Source organism: Ovis aries, chromosome X (assembly GCF_016772045.2).
Source record: "Ovis aries strain OAR_USU_Benz2616 breed Rambouillet chromosome X, ARS-UI_Ramb_v3.0, whole genome shotgun sequence".
Lineage (NCBI taxonomy): Eukaryota > Metazoa > Chordata > Mammalia > Artiodactyla > Bovidae > Ovis > Ovis aries.
The window spans coordinates 14,964,043-14,990,592 of NC_056080.1; the positions used below are offsets into that span (position 1 = coordinate 14,964,043).

Consider the following 26,550-nt stretch of genomic DNA (forward strand, 5'->3'; position numbering starts at 1 on the left):
ACAGTAAATATTTCTGTGGTTAGGACTTAACACAGGTAAGTATAGTGGACTGCATTGTTCAGACCACCGTGATGAATTCAGAATCTTTTTTTTTCTCATTTGTTTCTTTTAGAGGATTCTGTAGATTGGGAGAAAGAACTACAACAGGAACTTCAGGAATATGAAGTGGTGGCAGAATCAGAGAAACGAGATGAAAACTGGGATAAGGAAATAGAGGAAATGCTGAAGGAGGAAAATTAACTGTCTGTCTCCTGAAATAAAAGAATAAACCTTAACATGCTATAACTGACATTAAATTCTAGATGTTGAGACTCACTGAATCAGAAGGCGCAAAGGAATATAACTTTATTAAATTCAAAATTCTTCTCTTTTCAAGCTGAAACTTGCCTCTTCTACTTAAAAAAAACAGGACAAGAACATTTATTCTAATAATCAAAAAGGAATGTTTTAGGTAATGTTCCTTTAATATAAATCTAGTTAGAGACGTTCTTATAGTCAGTACAGACATCTTTCTGGTAGTCAGTACAGACATGTTTCAGAAACACAAAATCTTAGAGTGCAGTTTTCTGTGAGGTCAAAATATAATATATTCTTCAATTGTGGTTTTCTAAACATTTGTACTTCTTGCATTTTTGTTGATACATATATGTTAAAGTACTTAATGGATTAATAACTATCAAAATGACCAAATTGTACCAAAGAACTTGAGAGGAAGCACTTTCTGAACTATTTTCTTGCAGATATTTTCTAAAATTCCATCTGGAAGCCAAAAGATAAAATAATTATGTTGATTATAATGACTAAGCATCACACAGTTTGACACTGAGAAATACTGTGTAAAAATATTTGTTTTTCTTTGGGGCCTTTTTAAAAAAAATCTATGCCACATTTAATAATGGTTTCCTAAATTTCACATCATGGTTTTTGTACAAAGCAGGGTCTTTCATCCTTTAAGTATCAGTGACTGTCAGAAGCCCCTTCACCTTAAAGTCTCATGTTGTTTAAATCGTCTCCACATATAATACATGTTTTTGCTTTTTTGTCTTAATTAAAGGGTCAGTCTTTATAAAATTGTGTTCTCCGAGTACAACTTTTGGAACTTTATTGACCAATCCTGCCTGGATTCCGCTCTACTAGCAGGACTGTTCACAGAATGTGGTTACTTGAAAAGGACAGATGGCTGAATACCAGAACACTCCACAGTGTTTGCTTCCTGAACCTTTCAGGTTTTTCAGGAAGCCTTTATTTCATAAAGGGGAAGAGAATTAACACAGTTCTTATAAGAAACATGTATTTATTTATATTCTTGATCCCATAAAAACTAGTCTATAGTCAAGAATTAGCTGTTTAAGTTTGTAGTTTGGGATATGCTCCTGCAAAGAAGCCAGACTTCCTCAGCTAGAATCACTTGGGTTGTATTCGATGAAACCACTGACACCATTATCAAGAGACTTCCACTTGTGGGTCTGCAATTGCTGATTACTCAGAGCTGGTGTCTGGCAACTTCTGAGGCAATCCTGTTGAAAGGAAAATTTTTAAGAATTTAGAGTTTGCTATAGGGAAACAAATGTTAAATGTTTTTAAGTAGTTAAAAATCCTAGATATAAGCAGCTCAAAATATGACAGTAGTTGGCTCTTAGTATATGCACTAAAATTCTCATTGACGAATGTTGAATAAACATAAAAAAGGAAAGGTTTCAGAGAAAGTTAAAAACCTGGGGCTTCCATGGTGGCTCAATGGCAAAGAATCCACCTGCCAATGCAGGAGACGGGTTCGATCCCTGATGCAGGAAGACCCCACATGCTGTAGACCAACTAAGCCCCTGTGCCGCAACTACTGAGCCCACGTCCTGGAGCCCATGCTCTGCAACAAGAGGCGCACCACAGTGAGAAGCCTGCGTACTGCAACCAGAGTAGCCCCGCTCATCGCACTTAAAGAAAGCCCGCGCAGGGCACGCTCTGACATAAATCACAGCAAGATCCTCTATGATCCACCTCCCAGAGTAACGGAAGTAAAAACAAGGTGAACAGATGGGAACTGGCTGAACTTGAAAGCTTTTTGCACAACGAAGGAAACTAAGCAAGTGAGAGGACAGCCCTCAGAATGGGAGGAAACAACAGCAAACAAAACAACTGACAATCTCCAAAATACACAAGCAGTTCATGCAGCTCCATAGCAGAAAAATGAACAACCCAATCAAACACTGGACAGAAGACCTAAACAGACATTTCTCCAAGGGAAGACCTACACATGGCTAAGAAACACATGAAAAGATGCTCAACATTGCTCATTATTAGAGAAATGCAACTCAAAGCCACCATGAGGTATCATCTCACACCAGTCAGAATGGCCATCATCAAAAAGTCTACTAACAATGAATGCTGGATAGGGTGTGAAGAAGGTTAATGCAGACTGATACAACCACTATGGAGAATACTATGGAGATTCCGTAGAAAACTAGGAATAAAACTACCATACAACCCAGGACCAGATGCCATGATCTTTGTTTTCTGAATGTTGAGCTTTAAGCCAACTTTTTCACTCTCCTCCTTCACTTTCATCAAGAGGCTTTTTAGTTCCTCTTCATTTTCTGCCATAAGGGTGGTGTCATCTGCATATCTGAGGTTATTGATATTTCTCCTGGCAATCTTGATTCCAGCTTGTGCTTCTGGCCCCAGCACTTCATGGAAAATAGATGAGGAAACAGTGGAAACAGTGTCAGACTTTATTTTGGGGGGCTCCAAAATCACTGCAGATGGTGATTGCAGCCATGAAATTAAAAGACCCTTACTCCTTGGAAGGAAAGTTATGACCAACCTAGATAGTATATTCAAAAGCAGAGACATTACCTTGCCAACAAAGGTCCATCTAGTCAAGGCTATGGTTTTTCCAGTGGTCATGTATGGATGTGAGACTTGCACTGTGAAGAAAGCTGAGTGCCGAAGAATTGATGCTTTTGAACTGTGGTGTTGGAGAAGACTCTTGAGAGTCCCTTGAACAGCAAGGAGATCCAACCAGTCCATTCTAAAGGAGATCAGTCCTGGGTGTTCATTGGAAGGACTGATGCTAAAGCTGAAACTCCAGTACTTAGGCCACCTCATGTGAAGAGTTGACTCATTGGAAAAGACCCTTATGCTGAGAGGGATTGGGGGCAGGAGGAGAAGGGGCCGACAGAGGATGAGATGGCTGGATGGCATCACCGACTCGATGGACATGAGTTTGAGTGAACTCCGGGAGTTGGTGATGGACAGGGAGGCCTGGCGTGCTGCAGTTCATAGGGTTGCAGAGTCGGACATGACTGAGCGACTGAACTGAACTGAACTGATGGACTCTAGAAAGATGGTACCTACGATCCGATGTGCAGGGTAGCAAAGGAGCATGCACGCCAAGTAGCTTCAGTCGTATCCGTCTCTGTGTGACCCTAGGGACTGTAGCCCACCAGGCTCCTCTGTCCATGGGGTTCTCCAGGCAAGAATACTGGAGTGGATCGTCATTCCCTCCTCCAAGGGAGCTTCCTGACCCAGGGATCATACCTGTATCTCCTATGTCTCCTGCCTTGGCAGGCAGATTCTTTACCACTAGCGCCACCTGATCCTACGTACAGGGCAGCAAACGAGACACAAAAGGAAAGAACAGACTTTTGGACTCAGTGGGAGAAGGAGAGGGTGGAATGATTTGAAAGAACAGCACTGAGACAGATACATTACCATATGTAAAACAGATAGCCAGTGGGAGTTTGATGTATGAAGAAGGGCATCCAAAGCAGGTGCTCTGGGACAACCTAGGGGGATGAGGTGGGGAGGGAGGGGGGGTTCAGGATTAGGGGGACACATGTATACCTATGGCCCATTCATGTTGATGTATGGCAGAAACCACCACAATATTGTAATTATCCTCCAATTAAAACTAATAAATTTTTTAAAAACCTGTGCGGCAACAAAGATCCAGTGCAGTCATAAATAAATAAATAATATCTTAAAAAATTAAAAACCTAAAATGAAAATAGAAATGTTACAGTTGTTGCTGTTAGTTTTACATGACAGTCTTAATGCTTAATTGTATGTTCCCCTGTGAAAATAAAAGGATAAAATAAGATTTTATATGCAGCGTATAAGTACACTAACTGATTGCACCACTGGAGCTCCTATACACAGCATAAAAATACAGTTAGGTTACAGTTTTATGGATCCATCCGTGGGTGAAATGCTCTGCTTTTGTAAATTACACAGGTAACTGAAGTGTTATTCTTTTCTTTTTTTTTTTTTCTTTTCTTTTTGTGGCTGCACTGTGGGGCTTTCAGTATCTCACTTCCCCGACCAGTGATTAAACTTGGGGCCACAGCAGTGAAAGCCCAGAATCGTAACCACTAGGTCGTCAGGGAATTCCCTGAAGTATTCTTTTAAAGGGCAAAATAATTTTAACTTGTTTGATGGGAAATTTTTCAGTATTTATTATATGCTTGGGGGTCAGCCGACAAGTTAAACTATGCATAAAAATATATGAGCTTCACGAAAAAGAGCTTCATAAAAGGAAGCAGAATTAAGGGGTTAGATATGCAGGGTCTCAGGCAGCCTCCCCCCGCACCACCGCAGACCTCCTGGCTCAGGGTCTTGCCATGGTACCAAGACCCCCGGGGATTAGAATGGACCTCACAAGCTCAGAGAAGGAACTGGCAACCCACTCCAGTGTTCTTGCCTGGGAAATCCCATGGACAGAGGAGCCTGATGGGCTATAGTCTGTGGGGTCACAGAGTTGGACATGACTGAGCAAGCACGCAGCAGTTGACGGCGCTGCACCAATGCACTGATGCGCTCAGGGCGACAGAACTTTCTGGTGCTTTTTACTCTTCCTGTAGCATCCTCAGCTGACACTGACTTGCAAGTGCCTCCAGTTGTTACCCGTTGCCCACTCCCTTTGCCACAGGCCCAAATTAAGAGGATCCAAATTCCCAGGGGGACAATGAATAATCCTGCTAAATCAGATATTTCTCACAGCACATTTCAGAGTGTGCGCTCTACCAAGCACAGAGGCAAGGCTTTCTGAGAACCATGTTGCATGTTCACGAGCTTTCTCTGAGGTTCTCGGGCAGCATCTAAGGCCTGATGTGCCCACCCTGAAGGCTGTGAAGGCTGGATGATGTGTTTATGCAAATAAACCTAAATAACAAAAATCATTTAAAAGGTAAATAGAGCATCGAATGATACTAAGTCTTTAAAGCCTATTTTAGGTGCACGGAGACAATATCACACAAGAATTAACAATATCCATCTATTTTGCAATTACAGCAGTTGATGGCAAGTAAGTCAAATCCTCAGCTGACCTTGCCAATCTCAGGAGGTAGTGTGCTGCTACCGTGCACTCGGCACAGTGGCAGAATCTCCTATACGCACAAGTGCCAACTTACACCAAGTGACAAGGCTCAATGTGTCATATCTGAAAATTTAAAAAGCTTATCTTTTAGGAGAGAAAGCAGCTATTTGTACTCATTGTGCTTTCAGATGCCCCATTATAACCAAGATGGTTTTGCACAATCAATGTTACAGTGCTAGAATCTCCGATAGCACATATACTAAAACTCAAATGATACACAGATTAGCATGGCCCCTGCGCAAGGATGACACACAAATTCAGAGAAGCATCCCATATTTTTTACAATTTTGAGCATTAAAAAAATAGTATGAATAGGATTCACAGAATATTTTTAAAGTTTACCAAAAGAAAACAAGATTATATCCAACTTGCAACTATTTCTTTGCCTTCCTCACTGCTTTAGGCGTTAAAAAATAGGACTCTGCATGTGCTTCTATAGTGTGATTATTTGGTAGGTTGTTCTTTCTGGTAAAGGTTCCCACCATTTTAAAGTAAAGATACAGATATTTCAACTCTGAAATTAGATGCATTCAATTTTAACAAATTATTTTTGAGTTTTAAAAAAATGTGGTAGAAATTTTTACATAGTTAATATAATCAATCTGTTTCATTGGGAGAAGACCAACTATTTTAATGAATGATTAGTTCATGAAAGTATCCAACTATGTTGATAACAGAAAAAAAAAATGACAAAATGCATGTTACAGTGCCCCCAAAGATGCTTGGAAGACTAGTAAGTCATGGCAGATGACATGTATATTCATGAAGCTTTAACTTCATGCAGTTATGCATTTCTCACAAATTACTTTGGTTATGTGATCCTCACTCTGAGGGATTTGTTCAGATAAAGCCATTTATGAAGCCATTCAGTTGTTAAACTACAATATTTTATAGCATTTATTCAGTGCATCCTGATTTCTTTAAGCTTTAAATGTTACCATTTTTCCTGAAAACTAAAAATTCTCTTCTGTTATAGAGGACCCTGTCAGCTCCTGTTGTTAGAATTGCAACTGCCCTGAGATAGTCTTAAGAACACATTTTACTTTCACTGTAGACTTCTCAAATTCAGTAACGTGTCCTTCATTATAAAAGGTCACTACAACCCAGTCACCATCTTTTTGGGTGGTCGGGGGGTGCTTCACTCAGCTTGTAGGATCTTAAGACCCCCAGCAGGGACTGAACCCGCTCTCTTGGCAATGAAAGCATGGAACCCTAACCATCAGAGAATTCCTTCCACACGGTCCGTTACTCTAAATCTGTTGTAGGATTTTCCCCTCATCCAGTGTGATGACATATATTGACCCATCTTGTTCTTTTCTGATAACCATGATGAGCAATGACTATACTTTTTCCAGGCTAAAGCTGAAACGCAACAAGACTAACCAGCCCCTCTAAGAATTAAGCCTGTTCTCAATAACGCTTTGCGGAGGGACTGGGAGTGGGTGGGGGTCGCTAATATAGTGCGTCTGGCAGTGCTCTGTCATGTCCCACTCTTTGCAACCCCATATAGACATTGGATCAGTTCATAATAATGGAGGGTTTCGGTGACTACGACTCAAGTATCCACATTACAATCACAATAATAGTCATTAAGACCATACTATTCTCCACCATTACTGCACTCCAGCAATGCAAAAATCCACATGCAGCAAAAGGGCCACTTCACTGGACAGTTTTCACTCTGTCACGGCGACTTACTGCAGAATAGAAATGTGATGTGAGGACTGAGCTAAATCCTGTGCCTCTGCCAAATGAGTGTGGCACAAAGTGCTACGTTATGCCACTGTGGGCTTTGTCACTCAGATTAACAGAAGACATGCTTATGAAATTAAAGCATGAAAATAGACACTATCCAGAATCTAGACAACACACAGAAGTAAATGCATAACAAGAGCACGGGACGGATTCCGGTCCAAATATTACCATGCTGTTATAAATGGGCTAAACCAGTGAGCTGCTTAGCCGAGAACAGTGACTCTGCACTCCAGAACCACTTAAGAGCTTTAAAAATGCTGATGCCCAATCCCCACACACACAGAGAAAAATTTAATTGGCCCAGGGTGGAGTCCTGGGCATAGGATTTTTAGAAACTGTCCGACTCCTTTGGTGGACCACCACGATTGTGAAGCACTGGGCCTTGAACAAAGAGGCCCCAGGAAAGTCAGACGTCTTTGGGCAGATATTCCAGTAGGGGCGCTCAGCTGATTCCACGTTTCTTAACGTCCCTCCCTGTCCCAAGAGTTAACCAATTTTCAGAGAGGCCTTTCTAACACAGATACTACTCTAATCGTTTTCAAAGTTTTACAAAATTTTCTAAAAGCAACGGGAATTCCCTGACGGTCCAGTGGTTGGGACTCCACTGCAGGGCAGAGGATCAATCCTGAATGGGGAACTAAGGTCTCCCAAACCCTATAGGGCGGCCAAATAATAATTATAATGATAATAAAATCTACAGTATCGTCACTTCCCTGGTGGCTCAGAGATTAAAGCGTCTGCCTCCAATGCAGGAAACCTGGGTTCGATCCCTGGGTCGGGAAGATCCCCTGGAGAAGGAAATGGCAACCCACTCCGGTATTCTTGCCTGGAGAATCCTATGGACGGAGGAGCTTGGTAGGCTACAGTCCACAGTCTCGCAAAGAGTCGGACACGGCTGAGTGACTTCACTTTCACTTTTCATCTTCGGATTTCAGGTTGAATAAATGACAGTAAAGAATCAAAGAAAGATATGTTCTTATTGACAAAACAGGAGAGCAGGTAACAGCAGCCAAGTGGGGACAAGGACATTTTAATGCTTCAGAACCCTGGAAAGGTTCAGGAATTCTAAGCTATCTCTGAAGGTTGAGGAAAAATTGATATCAGAGTGGGCATCTAGCCTGTCTGCTACATTTCAAACAAACGAAGGAACAGCAGTATAAGCATACTATGAGTTATAGAAGCAAACAGATGAAACCGCTAAGGATGTAAAATGGTTGCTTCTGGGAAGTGGAATCTGGGATGGGAAAAAGCATTTCTGGGTTTTGCTTTTCTGAGAGCCCTGTGTCATTTGGCCTTTAAATTAAATTCTGAAAGCAATCATCCTTCAATTTAAAATGAAATATTAGTATATACAAACTTAGATTTTTTAAAAGCTGCTTTTGGAATGCATTCAGGAGTAAAGGTATGCAAATACTGTAGATAAGAATGTAAATTGCAAATCTTTTCCAGGTGACAGGTGGGCAATATGGATCTAAAATTTCAATGTGTGGAACATTTAGTCCAGCATTTTCACTCTAGGAATTTGTCTTCAGGAAGTAATTGGACAACCACTGCTTTGATTGTAAAACAGAAAACTGAAACTCTCTACCAGAATTTTGATTTGAACAAGTGATGGCTCCTCCATACAGTGAAATTATATGTAAATACTTTAAATGATGGTTTGCACACGTCCCAGACGGTCAAAATTCTAAAGCCTGAAAACACCAAGAGTTGCTGGGCATGTGAAACAGTGAAATGTTGATATAGTGTTATTGGTGTACTGGCACACTGTCTTTGGAGGAAAAGCAAAAGTGGCATTACATAAATGAAAAGTTAAACATACACTTTGATCAGCAATTCTCATAGGGAGTCTAAATGACTCCCATGATCCATAGAGTGCATGGAATTCTCCAGGCCAGAATACTGGAATGGGTAGTTGTTCTCTTCTCCAGGAATCTTTGCGACCCAGGAATCGAACTCAGGTCTCCTGCATGGAAGGTTGCTGTTTTACCAGCTGAGCTACCAGGGAAGCCTGAGACTTTCTACAGATTTTTACAAATATTACATCCTGGGGTGGGAGGAGGGAGAAGTAAACGAACACACTTACCTACATAGTTTTACGACCTACCTCTGTTAAGTTTATGAACAGAGAAAACGAACCTGTATGAATAATGCGACTATGAAAGTTGACTACCACTAAATCCATAGTAGTAACTGTGAATTGGGATTTAAAAAAAAAAAACAAAAAACACGTGGCTCACATAGTAAACAATTTGCCAGCAATGCAGGAGACCCAGGTTCGATCTCTGGGTTGGGAAGATCCTAGAAATGAGGAAGGCTAACCACTCCAGTACTGTAACCTGGAAAGTTCCATGGACTGCATAGTACATGGGGTCGCAAAAAGTCGGACACGACTAACTGACTTCCACGACCAAACCCGAAATGGTAAACGCACAAAGCTTCAGAGTCTGAAATAACCGGCCGAAACCAGTTACTTCCCAAGTTCTACTTTTTGACACCAAAATATTGGTCTTGTTTGGTCTCACAAGACCTCCAAAAATTATTGGGTAGTAAATTTTCTTTCTTGGTTCTACTTGACTTAGTCTGCACGGTGGTACCAGAGACTAAGCTAAAGTAGGACCAAGAAGCACGGACCGTTGAGAGGAAGCGCACTCCTAATACAGTGAGGATGAGAAAAAAAAAACACACAGTCCCAGTGAAGAGGTTGTAGCAGATCTTTTCACGTTAGTGGACGAAGGCTCATTCTTCGAAATACTATGTTTAAAGGAAATCTACGATAAATTCAAATAATAAATTGAACATATTGCGTGCAGTGCTTTGTCGTTATGCAAATGAACGCTGAGTCCCCGCCCCCGAGATTCACGCCTGTCCCCGCACCGGTTCCCGCGAAGCCAGCTTCCCGTCCCTTGTTCCCAGGCCCCTGACTCCATGTTTTCTCCTCCTCGACACTCTGGGTCTGATTTCTTTTGAATAAGGCTTTTCTCGACGGCTTAAGATAATGCTATATGGGCGCTGCATTTGACACAGAGAGAGTGCCGAACCTATTCAGTTGTGCTCAGACTATTTGCGACCCCATTGACTGTAGCCTCAGGCTCCTCTGTCGTTGGAATTCTCCAGGCAAGAATACTGCAGTGGGTAGCCATTCCCTTCTTTTAGGAAAATCTTCCCAAGATCGAATCTAGGTCTCCCGCTTTTAAGCGGACTCTTTACCATGACGCTAATCAATATTTGGAGAGGCAACACTCCAGTACTCTTGCCCAGAAATACCATGGATCTAGGAGCCTGGAAGGCTGCAGTCCATAGGGTCGTGAGGGTCGGACACGACTGAGCAATTCCTTTCATGCATTGGAGAGGACGGGGCATCCTGGTGGGCTGCCATCTATGGGGTGCACAGAGTCAGACAAGACTGAAGTTACTCAGCAGCGATCAATATTAAAAAAGAAAAAGAAAAGAAAAATGAAACTGTCCACTTCATTTGCTCAATTCTGTCCGACCAGCTTTCCTAACCGTCGCTAACTTCCGGGGCAGGCGCAAACTAATGTCCACCGAGTAGATGATACTATCTAATCGTTTTTCCCAATCTGCATGTCTGAGGTTATTGATGTTTCTTCCAGAAATCGTCATTCCAGCTTGTGCTTCATCCAGCATGGCATTTCTCATGATATATTCTGCATATAAGTTAAATAAGCAGGGTGACAATATGCAGCCTTGATGTTCTCCTTTCCTGATTTGGAACCAGCCTGGTTTTCAAAGTCCAGTTCTAACTGTTGCTTCTTGACCTGCATACAGATTTCTCAGGGTCAGGTCATGTTGAGTGGTCAGTAAGATTGATTGGCCTTTGGTCAGTAAGGTTCTGATAATCGTGAATGGGTTTTCCAGGAGATTTTTCTAGTGCCGGGAAAGATCCAAGACAGGAGGAGAAAGGGACGACATTGGGAAAAACGATTAGATAGTATCATCTACTCGGTGGACATTAGTTTGCGCCTGCCCCGGAAGTTAGCGACGGTTAGGAAAGCTGGTCGGACAGAATTGAGCAAATGAAGTGGACAGTTTTCACGACCCTGGGATGGAACCTAGCCCTACTATTTTGGCAGTCATTTTTCTTTTTCTTTTTTTCTTTTTTTTTAATATTGATCGCTGCTGCTGAGTAACTTCAGTCTTGTCTGACTCTGTGCAACCCCATAGATGGCAGCCCACCAGGATGCCCCGTCCCTGGGATTCTCCAGGCAAGAACACTGGAGTGGGTTGCCATCTCCTTCTCCAATGCATGAAAGTGAAATTGCTCAGTCGTGTCCGACCCTCACGACCCTATGGACTGCAGCCTTCCAGGCTCCTAGATCCATGGTATTTTCTGGGCAAGAGTACTGGAGTGGGGTGCCATTGCCTTCTCCAAATATTGATTAGCGTCATGGTAAAGAGTCCGCTTAAAAAGCGGGAGACCCAGATTCGATCTTGGGGAAGATTTTCCTAAAGAAGGGAATGGCTACCCACTGCAGTATTCTTGCCTGGAGAATTCCAACGACAGAGGAGCCTGGAGGGCTACAGTCAATGGGGTCGCAAATAGTCTGAGCACAACTGAATAGGTTCGGCACTCTATTTCATTCGACATTATAGTGAACCTTCTCTGTGTCAAATGCAGCGCCCATATAGCATTATCTTAAGCCGTCGAGAAAAGCCTTATTCAAAAGAAATCAGACCCAGAGTGTCGAGGAGGAGAAAACATGGAGTCAGGGGCCTGGGAACAAGGGACGGGAAGCTGGCTTCGCGGGAACCGGTGCGGGGACAGGCGTGAATCTCGGGGGCGGGGACTCAGCGTTCATTTGCATAACGACAAAGCACTGCACGCAATATGTTCAATTTATTATTTGAATTTATCGTAGATTTCCTTTAAACATAGTATTTCGAAGAATGAGCCTTCGTCCACTAACGTGAAAAGATCTGCTACAACCTCTTCACTGGGACTGTGTGTTTTTTTTTTCTCATCCTCACTGTATTAGGAGTGCGCTTCCTCTCAACGGTCCGTGCCGAGCCCCGGTCCGGTATCCATGCTCCCTTTCTTGGTCCTACTTTAGCTTAGTCTCTGGTACCACCGTGCAGACTAAGTCAAGTAGAACCAAGAAAGAAAATTTTACTTTACCCAATAATTTTTGGAGGTCTTGTGAGACCAAACAAGACCAATATTTTGGTGTCAAAAAGTAGAACTTGGGAAGTAACTGGTTTCGGCCGGTTATTTCAGACTCTGAAGCTTTGTGCGTTTACCATTTCGGGTTTGGTCGTGGAAGTCAGTTAGTCGTGTCCGACTTTTTGCGACCCCATGTACTATGCAGTCCATGGAACTTTCCAGGTTACAGTACTGGAGTGGTTAGCCTTCCTCATTTCTAGGATCTTCCCAACCCAGAGATCGAACCTGGGTCTCCTGCATTGCTGGCAAATTGTTTACTATGTGAGCCACGTGTTTTTTGTTTTTTTTTTTTAAATCCCAATTCACAGTTACTACTATGGATTTAGTGGTAGTCAACTTTCATAGTCGCATTATTCATACAGGTTCGTTTTCTCTGTTCATAAACTTAACAGAGGTAGGTCGTAAAACTATGTAGGTAAGTGTGTTCGTTTACTTCTCCCTCCTCCCACCCCAGGATGTAATATTTGTAAAAATCTGTAGAAAGTCTCAGGCTTCCCTGGTAGCTCAGCTGGTAAAACAGCAACCTTCCATGCAGGAGACCTGAGTTCGATTCCTGGGTCGCAAAGATTCCCTGGAGAAGAGAACAACTACCCATTCCAGTATTCTGGCCTGGAGAATTCCATGCACTCTATGGATCATGGGAGTCATTTTAGACTCCCTATGAGAATTGCTGATCAAAGTGTATGTTTAACTTTTCATTTATGTAATGCCACTTTTTGCTTTTCCTCCAAAGACAGTGTGCCAGTGCACACTCAATAACACTATATCAACATTTCACTGTTTCACATGCCCAGCAACTCTTGGTGTTTTCAGGCTTTTAGAATTTTTGACCGTCTGGGACGTGTGCAAACCATCATTTAAAGTATTTACATATAATTTCACTGTATGGAGGAGCCATCACTTGTTCAAATCAAAATTCTGGTAGAGAGTTTCCAGTTTTTCTGTTTTACAATCAAAGCAGTGGTTGTCCAATTACTTCCTGAAGACAAATTCCTAGAGTGAAAATGCTGGACTAAATGTTCCACACATTGAAATTTTAGATCCATATTGCCCACCTGTCACCTGGAAAGATTTTGCAATTTTACATTCTTATCTACAGTATTTGCATACCTTTACTCCTGAATGCATTCCAAAAGCAGCTTTTTAAAAAAATCTAAGTTTTGTATATACTTAATATTTTCATTTTTAAATTGAAGGATGATTGCTTTCAGAATTTAATTTTAAAGGCCAAATGACACAGGGCTCTCAGAAAAGCAAAACCCAGAAATGCTTTTTCCCATCCCAGATTCCACTTCCCAGAAGCAACCATTTTACATCCTTAGCGGTTTCATCTGTTTGCTTCTATAACTCATAGTATGCTTATACTGCTGTTCCTTCGTTTGTTTGAAATGTAGCAGACAGGCTAGATGCCCACTCTGATATCAATTTTTCCTCAACCTTCAGAGATAGCTTAGAATTCCTGAACCTTTCCAGGGTTCTGAAGCATTAAAATGTCCTTGTCCCCACTTGGCTGCTGTTACCTGCTCTCCTGTTTTGTCAATAAGAACATATCTTTTCTTTTGATTCTTTTACTGTCATTTAGTGGGGTTTTGTGGACAGAGTAGAGATAAATGGATATATTTAATCTGCCACATTCAACCTGAAATCCGAAGATGAAAAGTGAAAGTGAAGTCACTCAGCCGTGTCCGACTCTTTGCGAGACTGTGGACTGTAGCCTACCAAGCTCCTCCGTCCATAGGATTCTCCAGGCAAGAATACCGGAGTGGGTTGCCATTTCCTTCTCCAGGGGATCTTCCCGACCCAGGGATCGAACCCAGGTTTCCTGCATTGGAGGCAGACGCTTTAATCTCTGAGCCACCAGGGAAGTGACGATACTGTAGATTTTATTATCATTATAATTATTATTTGGCCGCCCTATAGGGTTTGGGAGACCTTAGTTCCCCATTCAGGGATTGATCCTCTGCCCCTGCAGTGGAGTCCCAACCACTGGACCGTCAGGGAATTCCCGTTGCTTTTAGAAAATTTTGTAAAACTTTGAAAACGATTAGAGTAGTATCTGTGTTAGAAAGGCCTCTCTGAAAATTGGTTAACTCTTGGGACAGGGAGGGACGTTAAGAAACGTGGAATCAGCTGAGCGCCCCCTACTGGAATATCTTGCCCAAAGACGTCTGACTTTCCCTGGGGCCTCTTTGTTCAAGGCCCAGTGCTTCACAATCGTGGTGGTCCACCAAAGGAGTCGGACAGTTTCTAAAAATCCTATGCCCAGGACTCCACCCTGGGCCAATTAAATTTTTCTCTGTGTGTGTGGGGATTGGGCATCAGCATTTTTAAAGCTCTTAAGTGGTTCTGGAGTGCAGAGTCACTGTTCTCGGCTAAGCAGCTCACTGGTTTAGCCCATTTATAACAGCATGGTAATATTTGGACCGGAATCCGTCCCGTGCTCTTGTTATGCATTTACTTCTGTGTGTTGTCTAGATTCTGGATAGTGTCTATTTTCATGCTTTAATTTCATAAGCATGTCTTCTGTTAATCTGAGTGACAAAGCCCACAGTGGCATAACGTAGCACTTTTGTGCCACACTCATTTGGCAGAGGCACAGGATTTAGCTCAGTCCTCACATCACATTTCTATTCTGCAGTAAGTCGCCGTGACAGAGTGAAAACTGTCCAGTGAAGTGGCCCTTTTGCTGCATGTGGATTTTTGCATTGCTGGAGTGCAGTAATGGTGGAGAATAGTATGGTCTTAATGACTATTATTGTGATTGTAATGTGGATACTTGAGTCGTAGTCACCGAAACCCTCCATTATTATGAACTGATCCAATGTCTATATGGGGTTGCAAAGAGTGGGACATGACAGAGCACTGCCAGACGCACTATATTAGCGACCCCCACCCACTCCCAGTCCCTCCGCAAAGCGTTATTGAGAACAGGCTTAATTCTTAGAGGGGCTGGTTAGTCTTGTTGCGTTTCAGCTTTAGCCTGGAAAAAGTATAGTCATTGTTCATCATGGTTATCAGAAAAGAACAAGATGGGTCAATATATGTCATCACACTGGATGAGGGGAAAATCCTACAACAGATTTAGAGTAAAGGACCATGTGGAGGGAATTCTCTGATGGTCACCCTGCTTATTTAATTTATATGTAGAGTACATCATGCGAAATGCCATGCTGGATGAAGCACAAGCTGGAATTAACACTGCCGGGAGAAACATCAATAACCTCTGAAATGCAGATGACACTACCCTTATGGCAGGAAGCAAAAAAGAACTAAAGAGCCTCTTGATGAATGCCAAAGATGAGAGTGACAAATTTGGCTTAAAACTAAACATTCAGAAAACGAAGATCATGGCATCCGGTACCATCACTTCATGGCAAATAGATGGGGAAACAATGGAAACAGTGACAGACTTTACTTTCTTGTGCTCCCAAATCACAGAGGACAGTGACTTCAGCCATGAAATGAAAAGACATTTGCTACTTGGAAGAAAAGCTATGACCAACCAAGACAGCATATTAAAAAGCAGAGATATTACTTTGCTGAAAAGGTCCGTCCAGTCAAAGCTATGGTTTTTCGAGTAGTCATATACGATGTGAGAGTTGGATTGTAAAGAAAGCTGAGCGCTGAAGAATTGATGCTTTTGGCCTGTGGTGTTGGAGGAGATTCTTGAGAGTCCCTTGGACTGCAAGGAGATCCAACCAGTCCATCCTGAAGGAAATCAGTCCTGAATACTCATTGGAAGACCTGTTGCTGATACTGAAACTCCAATACTTTGGCCACCTGATATGAAGAACTGACTAACTGGAAAAGACCCTGATGCTGGGAAGGACAAAAGGTGGGAGGAGGAAGGAGACGACAGAAAATGAGATGGTTAGATAGCACCATTGATTCGAAGGGTATGAGTATGAGTAAGCTCCAAGAATGGATGGATGATAGACGGGGACACCTGAAGTGCTGCAGTCCATGGGTTACAAAACAGTCAGACAGGAGTGACAGAGTCATCTGAGCAGACGAAAACCTAACCTCATGATTTCACACAATTAACACACAGAAAGCTGTTAAGTATAGGAACCCCATAAATAAATCCTGCCTCAAAACTTTCACTCCTCAAGGTCTGTTTTTGCATACAAAAACGCTGGCCTTGTTTATCTCACAAGACCTCCAAAAATTGTGTGTAACTGGCTTATAATCCTGCTCTGTGCCCAACTAACTGAATCTTAACTGTATAACAAAAGACTCAGTTTGAGCACGAGCAAGAATGAGCATAAGAATGCTGCACGATGCCTGTGCACATATGGATGAGGGAACGCTCACTCCTACTTCAGTGAGGCTGAGGCATGACAAGGGTAAGTCTGGGTCAAGAGGGAACATTTATTTCATGCAAAGATGGGCTCGATAAAGGACAGAAATGGTATGGACCTAACAGAAGCAGAAGATATTAAGAAGAGGTGGTAAGAATACATGGAAGAACTGTACAAAAAGATCTTCACAACCAAGATAATCATGATGAGGTGATCACTAATCTAGAGCTAGACATCTTGGAATGTGAAGTCAAGTGGGCCTTAGAAAGCATCACTACGAACAAAGCTAGTGGAGGTGATAGCATTCCAGTTGAGCTGTTTCAAATCCTGAAAGATGACGCTGTGAAAGTGCTGCACTCAATATGCCAGGAAATTTGGAAAACTCAGCAGTGGCCACAGGACTGGAAAAGGTCCATTTTCATTCCAATCCCAAAGAAAGGCAATGCCAAAGAATGCTCAAACTACTGCACAATTGTGCTCATCTCACATGCTAGTAAAGTAATGCTCAAAATTCTCCAAGCCAGACTTCAGCAATATGTGAACCGTGAACTCCTTGATGTTCAAGCTGGTTTTAGAAAAGGCAGAGGAACCAGAGATCAAATTGCCAACATCCGCTGGATCATGGAAAAAGCAAGAGAGTTCCAGAAAAACATCTATTTCTGCTTTATTGACTATGCCAAAGCCTTTGACTGTGTGGATCACAATAAACTGTGGAAAATTCTGAAAGAGATGGGAATCCCAGACCACCTGACCTGCCTCTTGAGAAATCTGTATGCAGATCAGGAAGCAACAGTGAGAACTGGACATGGAACAACAGACTGGTTCCAAATAGGAAAAGGAGTACGTCAAGGCGGTATATTGTCACCCTGCTTATTTAACTTATATGCAGAGTACATCACGAGAAATGCTGGACTGGAGAAACACAAGCTGGAATCAAGATTGCCAGGAGAAATATCAATCACCTCAGATATGCAGATGACACCACCCTTATGGCAGAAAGTGAAGAGGAACTAAAAGCCTCTTGATGAAAGTGAAAGAGGAGAGCGAAAAAGTTGGCTTAAAGCTCAACATTCAGAAAACGAAGATCATGGCATCCAGTCCCATCACTTCATGGGAAATAGATGGGCAAACAGTGGAAACAGTGTCAGACTTTATTTTGGGGGGCTCCAAAATCACTGCAGATGGTGTCTGCAGCCATGAAATTAAAAGACGCTTACTCCTTGGAAGAAAAGTTATGACCAACCTAGATAGTATATTCAAAAGCAGAGACATTACTTTGCCGACTAAGGTCCATCTAGTCAAGGCTATGGTTTTTCCTGTGGTCATGTATGGATGTGAGAGTTGGACTGTGAAGAAGGCTGAGTGCTGAAGAATTGATGCTTTTGAACTGTGGTGTTGGAGAAGACTCTTGAGAGTCCCTTGGACTGCAAGGAGATCCAACCAGTCCATTCTGAAGGAGATCAGCCCTGGGATTTCTTTGGAAGGAATGATGCTGAAGCTGAAGCTCCAGTACTTTGGCCACCTCATGCGAAGAGTTGACTCATTGGAAAAGACTGTGATGCTGGGAGGGATTGGGGGCAGGAGGAGAAGGGGCCGACAGAGGATGAGATGGCTGGATGGCATCACCGACTCGATGGGCGTGAGTCTGAGTGAACTCCGGGAGATGGTGATGGACAGGGTGGCCCGGCGTGCTGCGATTCATGGGGTTGCAAAGCGTCGGACATGACTGAGCAACTGAACTGAACTGAACTGGGTCAAGAGTTTGCAGCAGATCTTTGCAGGAAAGTGGAAGAAAGCTCATTCTTTGAAATACTACGTTTAAAAGAAATCTACAATAAACAGAAATAGTAAATGGAAACTCTATTTTGTGCAGTGCGTTCTGGTTATGCAAATAAATGCTGAGTCCCTGCCCCTGAGATTCACGCCTCTCCCTGCCCCAGCTCCCGTGAATCCAGCTTCCCATCCTTTGTTCCCAGGCCCCTGACTCCATGTTTTCTCCTTCTCGACACTCTGGGTCTGATTACTTTTGAATAAGGATTTTCTTGACAGCTTAAGATAATGGTATATGGGAGCTGTATTTTACATAGAGAAGGTTCACTATAATGTTGAATGAAATAGAGTGTCAAACCCACTCAGTCATACTCGGACTTTGTGCGACCCCATGGACTATAGCCCTCCAGGCACCTCTGTCCATGAAATTCTCCAGGCAAGAATACTGCAGTGGGTAGCCATTCCCTTCTCTAGGAGATGCTTCCCCAGGAGCAAATCTGGGTCTCCTGCTTTGTAAATGGACTCTTTACTATCTAGGCCATTAGGGTGACTCTAATCACTGTTTTTTGCCTTTTTTTTTTTAAAGGTAACTTCCAAAATATGAGGGCCCAGTCCCATCCCTGGGTCATGAAAATTGTCCAATTCATTTGCTCAGTTCTGTCCGACCGGCTTTCCTATCCGTCACCAACTCCTGGGGCATGCTCAGACTCACATCCATCCAGTTGGTGATGCCATCTAATAGTTGTATTCAATATTGTCCCTTTCACTCCTGCCTTCAATCTTTCTGAACAGCAGAAAAACCTCAGGGAAAACCCCATGCAGGGTGTTATGGGAATCTTACTGACCAAAGGTACAGCAGAAAAACCTCTTGGAAAACCCCATTCAGAGTTATGGGAGTCTTACTGACCAAAGATCAAACCTGTGATCTCAAATGATCAATCACACCAGAAAAACTCTTCACTGCAGAAGTCCTAGGAAAACTGCCTGAAGTCGCCCGCTTTTCAAGATCTACTTTTTCACACAAGAATGTTGCCTTGTTTATCTTACAAGACCTCAAAAAATTGTGGGTAACTGGCCTTTTTTAAGCCTTGGGCCTACCTGACCAAATCTTAAGTGCAACACTAAAGACTCAGTTCAAGCAGGAGCAAGAACAAAGGTAAGAATCCCATACTATCACCTGTGTACATACTCATGAGGAGAGATACACTCCTAACACAGTGAGGCTGAGGAGCATCAAGGGTCAGTCCCGGTCAAGACTTTGCAGCAGTTCTTTTCAGGTAAGTGGATGAAGGCTCATTCTTCAAAATGCTACGTTTAAAAGAAATCTATGACAAATTGAAGTATTGAATTGAAACTATATTGCATGCAGTGCATTCTGGTTATGCAAATGAACACTGAGTCCCCACCTCTGAGATTCACACTTTTCCTGCCCCAGTTCCCACGAAGCCAGCTTCCAGTCCCTTGTTCTCTGGCCCCTGACTTCGTATATTCTCCTCCTCGAGGCTCTGAGTCTGATTCCTTTTGAATAAAGGATTCATCACCAGGCCAGATCTCAGAATGGTTTTATGGAGCAGGTTTTTTTTTACCACCTGCTCGGCCTTCTCAGTCCAGGTGGGAAAACCTTTGATCCGTCCTGTGACTGTATCTATCATGACTAGTAGGTATTTATTCCCTTTAGAAACTGGCATCTGGGTGAAGTGCATCTTCCAGTCCTCTCCTGGGTAGGTCCCATGCTGTTGGATGGGCTGGGCCAGCTTGGGTCTTCAAGCTCCTTGGGGGTTGTTTAATTGGCAGGTGAGACAAGAGGAGACCACTTGCCTTATAGTCATTTGGAGGCCTGTTCCTCTGAAGGACTTTGCTAGTAATCTTTGGAGGGTCTTCTGCCCTAAATGAGTGGTGGCATGTAAGGAGTTAACCAACTTCCACTAGAGGTTCCCAGAGAGAAAAACGGAGTCCCTCCTATTGGAACCACCCCATATGATCTTGAAAGCCCTCAGTCTTAGCTTTAAGAGGCTTACCTTCAGTATATAAAGGAGTTTCTAGCAAATTAGCCTGTGGAACTAGGGTGGCAGCCCCTGTTAGGTCACTGTTCTGTAATACTGCTCTCTTAGCTGCCTGATCTGCTGGTTGGTTCCCTCATGCCACTTCCGTTCTCTGTTTTTAGTGTCCTTTACAGTAGGAGACTGAAACCTCAGTGGGCAGATGGACTGCCTCCAAGAAACTAAGGATTTGATCACCATACTTGATTGGGGACCCTCGGGTGGTCCAGTGGCCTCTTTCTTTCCAAATAGCAAGGAGCATGTACATGTAGCACTAGAAAGGCATACTTGGAGTCAGTGTAAATGGCTGCTGTTTTTACTTTTCCCAGCTCTAAAGCTCAAGTCAGAGCTATGAGCTCAGCCAATTGGGCTGAAGTATCTGGTGGCAACAGTTTAGCCCCTGTGGTCTCAAAATTGGAGACTTCTGCATATCCAGCTCTTCTTTTTCCAACTAAGATAAAGTTGCTTCCATCAGTGTACCAGATTTCCTCAGGATTCGTCAGAGGATCTTCTGACAATCCGTCTCGGGGTTTTGTCCAATGGTCCAAAGTTTCTAGGCAAGAGTGAATGGGGAGAGAGCCCTCGGGGTAGGCAGGAGAGTAGCTGGGTTAAGAACCTCACAAGGGAATATAGTCAGACCTGGATTTTCCATCAGCACTACTTGATATCTGACGATCCTTTGATCAGACATCCATAAATGGCCTCTCTCATTCAGGAGTTGTTTCGCTGGGTGGCTGACAAAATTAGTTTGCCCCCAAGAGAGTTTTAAAGCATCTTCTATCAGGACTGCAATAGCTGCAAGACTTTGAAGGTAGGGAGGCCAACCTCAGGTCGTTGGGTCTAGCCTCTTGGATAAGTAAGCTACTGGCTGGGACTCGGGTCCCAACTTTTGAGTTAAGACTCCCAGGGCTATTCCTTCCTTTTTGTGGACATATAGTTGGAATGCTTTTTCCAGGTCTGGCAATCTCAAGGTGGGTGCTTGAGTTAAGGCTTGTTTTCCTGTAGCCTTTGCCTCCTTTGGAGGAGTTCCCCTTGTCAATGGGATTGAATCAACCTGTCCCTTTAAGCTTTCATATAAGGGCTGGGAGATTAGACCATAGCTGGATATCCAGATTCTACAATACCTGGTTAGCTTCAGGAAAACTCACAATTGTTTTCAAGCCATAGGGGAAGGCAACTGCAGGATTCCTTGTACTCTAGGAAGACAGCCTCCTAGACCCACGAATCATCTGAACTCCAGGGTAAGTGACCTTTGTCTTAACCATCTGTGCCTTAGCACGGGAGATTTTATATCCCCTCTCTGCGAGAAAGTTTAGAACCTTAATCACATGTTGTTGGACGTTTTCCTCATCTGGGGAGCAGACTACTAGGTCATATACATATTGCAATATTTTCCCATTTGGTCCCAGGTCCAGATCTAGGAGATCCAGCAAAGAACCTGTCAAAACAGGTGGGGGCTATCTCTGAACCCCTGGGGTAATACTGTCCAAGTCATTTCAGCTGTAGTGGCTGAAAAGTTTCCCACAAGTTTATCACAAGCGTGGTTCCCAGCTTAGTGAGTATATCTCTTCCCAACAAGGGAGTAGGACACTCAGGGACCACCAGAAACTGGTAGGAAAATATTTGTCCACCCCAGAAACAAAGAATTGCTCAGGTAAATCTTGTTGTAATTGTTTTTCCTGTAGCACCCAAAATGGTACAGGTTTAGGAGGAGAAGGCTCTGGAGTAGGAGGTCAGGACAGAATAGGTAGCCCCTGTGTCAACCAAGAAATTCTTGGACCTACCTGCCACATCCCTTTGAACCCTTGGCTCCATCCCTGTAATGGTTATCTATGACCGGTGGGCTGGCTGGAGTGGGCTGCTTCAGTCCTGTTGAACCATCATAAGGGAAGGCTTGGCACTTGACCTTGAGGCTCTTGAGTCCTGAGGGCAGAGTGCTACCCAGTGTCCCAATTGATAGCATTTATAACAAGCCATTTTAGGAGACTTGTCATGGTTTGGACACTTCTTTGGCCCAGTGTCCTGTCTATCTACAGATTAGACATTTGCCTCATGCCTTGTCTTTCAAGGACTCAGGGTTTGCCATAGGGCTTCCCTGGAGGGCAGCTAGCATCTGGGTGTGCCTTATCTTTTTCCTTCTCTCTCTTTCCGGGGCCTTGGACTCCCTCTCCTATTCTCTGTGATAAAAGGTATTGGTAGCTATCTGGACCGTCTCGTCTATCAGGACCCTGCTGCTATAGCTGTTGTATATTTTTCCTTATGTCTGATGAACACTGGGACAGGAATTTGTCCTTTAAAAATCACCTGTCCCTCGTAAGAGTCTAAGTCCAAATTGGTAAACTTTGGGAAGGCCTCTTTTAGACTTTCCAGAAAGGCAATGGGGTTCTTGTTGGACTCCTGAGTTATTGTTGAGACTGGGCACAGTCCCACAACTATTAGGCTTCCTTCTATTTCCATGGGTGGACTTACTTAGGGGTGAGTCTTTCTGAAGCTTATCCTACCCAGTACTGTTGCAACCTGAGAGCTGGGCATCCCTGGGTTAGGGTGCAGATCCTCAGGCAGGTTGAGGCATGTCAACCTTCTGGAGATCAAATCCCCAGGCAGGTTGAGGCATGTCAACCTCCTGGGACCCCTGGACTGGCAGATCTGCGAGCAGGCTGAGGCGTGACAGTTTCCAGGAGACCAGATCCCTAGGCAGGTTGGGGCAGGTCAACCTTCTGGGATCCCCAGATTGGAGCTAGGGGTCGCCAAGGTCTCCAGTGTGACTAGTGCTGGGTAGGATTAACGGGCTGTAAACTTAACTCATTGCCAGTTTGTCCACCTCGGATGGGAAGATACCATGATGTAAAGCAATCCAAGCCTGTGCCTTGAGACTGGGCACCTGGCGAAATAGCTCCAAGCCTAATCCTCTTAAGGTGATATAAGACACTGATTTCTTCCTCTAGTCCTCCATAAGAACAGTTTAAAGTGTCTCCAATGGTAAACATTTCATTGTCATAGACCCATTCTAGGTAATAACAGAAGTAATGACAAAGGAGTGGGTTAACTGGTCCTGTTAGGGGTGTTAAGAGTGCTTTAATAACAGGCTGGGTGGAGCTGGATGTTTCCTGCAGAGGGGGCAGGGTCGTGGTTGTAGGAGTTAGTAAGTGGCTTAAGGGCAAAATGATAAGAGGCAAGAGACCAGCTGTTCCATAAAAGTGGAGTGGAGATTTGATCTGGGGGTATATTCGCAGCTTTAGGAGAAGGGTGGTAAGGGTTTGGGCACAAATGGCCTGTGGGGCTAGCCTCCAAAGTGGCAAACGTTGTCCCTGGAAGCCCAATTGCCCTTGAAGGGATGCCACCAACAGATGGACTTCTAGCAGGCATTTGTGTGCCTGTCACCTGCCCTAGCGGATTCACTGAGAGGTGCTGTTGCCACATATGTTGTAGGAAACATGGAAGATGAAGGCCTGAATCTCTAGAGGGATTGGATGTTATACAGTATATTCTTCCCAAGGGCCAGCAGTTTTCTGGTTTGTCCCACCAGAAGATTGTAGATGCAACATTGTGGGCCCAGATGGGGCTCATGAAAAGAGCATGAAACAGGAGGGATGGGGGCAGGGCACAACTTTTGAAAGAATGACATAGCCCAAGGACATAACATAAACCAATTAAAATCAAAAGGGTCCAAAGTGACAGTCAAGTTTACTTCAACTAAACTTTGATCCTCAATCTGTAAGCTATGATGCACCCAGAGGTGCCATGGCAGTTCCAGGGCACTAGCAAAAGACCAAGGACTGGGTGGTTTCCCAATTGCTGGAATGATCCTCCCACTCATTAGCATATGAAATTACCCAGCCCATAAAAACTAACCACACTACATTTCATGGCTGCCTCACTCGCCCTCTGTGATGGCCCACACTCTGTGGAGTGTGCTTCTCTCTGAATCTGAATAAATCTATTTCTTACCTATCGCTTTGTCTCTCACTGAATTCTTTCTGCAATGAGATATCAAGAACCTGAGCTTCATTAGGTCCTGAAACCAGGAACCATGGATTTTGGCTGGGTTAGAGTCCTTCCCACAGGGAAGGAGTCCCAATCTTAGGTAAACAGTTTCAAGCACAATTTTGGAATTGTGGAAATGGAAAGATGATGGCCTGCCCAATACTTTGTAAACAGTGGCATAGATGGAGAGAGGAGCTGAAGGATGGGAGGAAAAAGCAATGGGAAGAACGTACTGAGGAACCCCCTTAATAACCTGCCAGAAAAACTGCTAAGTGCCTGACCTGTGCCCACAATTTTCATTGGCCTGATCCTTGGCACAAAGGAGATTAAGGACAGAAGAACCCTCACCCGCTTAGGCAACAGCTACTAAGGCACAGCAGTTAGTGGAGCCTTCAGGACACACTGAAGAGTAGCTCCTGCCAGAGTCCCTCAGTTGCATCCACTGCTGCTTGCCTGCTCACAGGGGGTTCGATAAAACAAGAAACGAGAGATTGTAAAGGAATTAAGATTTTGTTAGTCATATGCCCTTCTAGCCATAGGGGCAAGGACATCCTACCTTAACCGGAGGTCTTCTGGAATCTGCGACTGAGCTGTGTGAGCTTCCTGCCGAGCTGGTTTTGCTGTCCTGCTTTCCAGCATGCTAGGCTTCTTGTTACTTCCACTGGGCTGTGTTTTCTTCACGTTCAGCTTTCAGAGCGTGAGCTTTCTCTGGGTTGGGCTTCTGCTGTGCTTGGTCTCCACCTCACTGGAGCCTAGCTGAGGTTGTTTCAGCCAGGTTACTTCCGGGTCACGGCAACCAGTTATGTCCGGAGAGTGTGTCATTTCCTCTGTTCTGTCTTGCTGCAGCAAAGATTTGAAAAGGCAGAGCAGTGTTTTTTGTTTGTTTGTTTTGTTTTATAGTGATGGGATTAATTTCCAGGTTGTCTTTGGTCAATCGTTCTGACTCAGGGTCCTTCCTAGTGGCGCACATATTGCTCAGCCAAGATGGATGCCAGTGAGGAGGATTCTGGGAGGTGGAAGAACACGTGGCGTCTCCTTTTGATCTTTCCTGAATTCTTCCAGTTGGTGGTAGCTTGTTAGTTCCCTGTTCCTTACCAGGACCTCCTGTCTAAAGTAACTCACGGAAATGGTTACTATGGTGCTTGGCCAGGGTAGGTGGTTTCAGTGTACTTCCCCTAACAAAAGGATTTCATAATAAGCAAAGATAAAGAGTTCCCTGGTGGTCTAGTGGTTAAGATTTGGTGTTGTCACTCCCATGGTCTAGGGTTCAATCCCTGGTCGAAGTCTGGCCAACAACAACAAAAAAGGAAAGAATAAATAAGCAGAGCAGAAATACAAGACAAAGAATCCAGGAAGCCAAAATGAGTTTTTAAAAGAGGTGATCAAAGAAAACAAGAAGGTACAAATAATAGCAGGAAAGAGATATAGGATATAACCAAAGATATAAAAGTGTGGCTGGCCAGGCTGCTTCCCTCTCCAGTATAATTTCTCCCCATCCTCCCTACTAACAGTGTTTGCATTAGAAGGGGCAGCAACATGAAGTTACAGGTCAAAACTTCATTAGAAGTAGTATTAGAAGATCCAGTCGAGACTGTCTTCTAGAAAACAGAGCAAAACAAGAGGTAGAAAAATGAGAGAGAAAAGACAAAAATTAGGGGCTCATTCCAGAATGTACCATATCTAGCTACAAGAAGTCCAGAAAGAGAACACAAAATGAAAAGGAGAAAATTAAGAAAGAACTAAGGAAACTTTTCCAGCACACATACACACGCACACGTGTGCACACACACTGGCCTTTTCCCATCACCATCTTCCAGATATAGTTGTTTTTTTGTTAATCTAATCTCTTTTTTTACATTATTTCATGTGAATATTATTCACAAGCTAGCCATCAAGTGACCTATGAATACATTACTTTTCTTTTTTTAAAAAATTATTTATTTGGCTGCATCTGGTCTTAGTTGTGCATCTGGCACATGGGATCCTTTGCTGAGGTGGCTCTTGGGCTCAGTTGCTTCATGGCATGCGGGATCCTAGTTCTCTGACGAGGAATCGAACATGAGTCATCTACATTGCAAGGCAGATTCTAGGTGGACCAGGAAAGTCCCCCGACGTTACTTTTCTTCTTCAACTTTTCTTTTGGTTTCT

General features: G+C 43.5%; 1 protein-coding gene, 1 long non-coding RNA gene and 1 other non-coding gene across 3 annotated transcripts in view; 2 read left to right on the forward strand and 1 right to left on the reverse strand.

The window, feature by feature from the left end:
* The window catches only part of SYAP1 (synapse associated protein 1), an 18,869-nt gene extending 14,768 nt beyond the window's left edge, over positions 1-4,101 (forward strand). Inside the window, exon 9 of the mRNA XM_004021938.6 lies at positions 113-4,101. Within this exon, the coding sequence (XP_004021987.3) occupies positions 113-240 (128 nt within the window). The 3' untranslated portion in view covers positions 241-4,101. The remainder of the gene's footprint in view (positions 1-112) is intronic.
* LOC121818375 (uncharacterized) lies at positions 1,202-25,460 on the reverse strand. Its single transcript, XR_006058431.2, has 2 exons — positions 24,959-25,460; positions 1,202-1,517 (listed from the first exon to the last, which is right to left on the reverse strand). It is a non-coding gene; the product is annotated as an uncharacterized LOC121818375 (long non-coding RNA).
* Positions 5,544-5,651, forward strand: LOC114111885 (U6 spliceosomal RNA). Its single transcript, XR_003587615.1, has one exon. It is a non-coding gene; the product is annotated as a U6 spliceosomal RNA (small nuclear RNA).
* Positions 25,461-26,550: the final 1,090 nt, after the last annotated feature.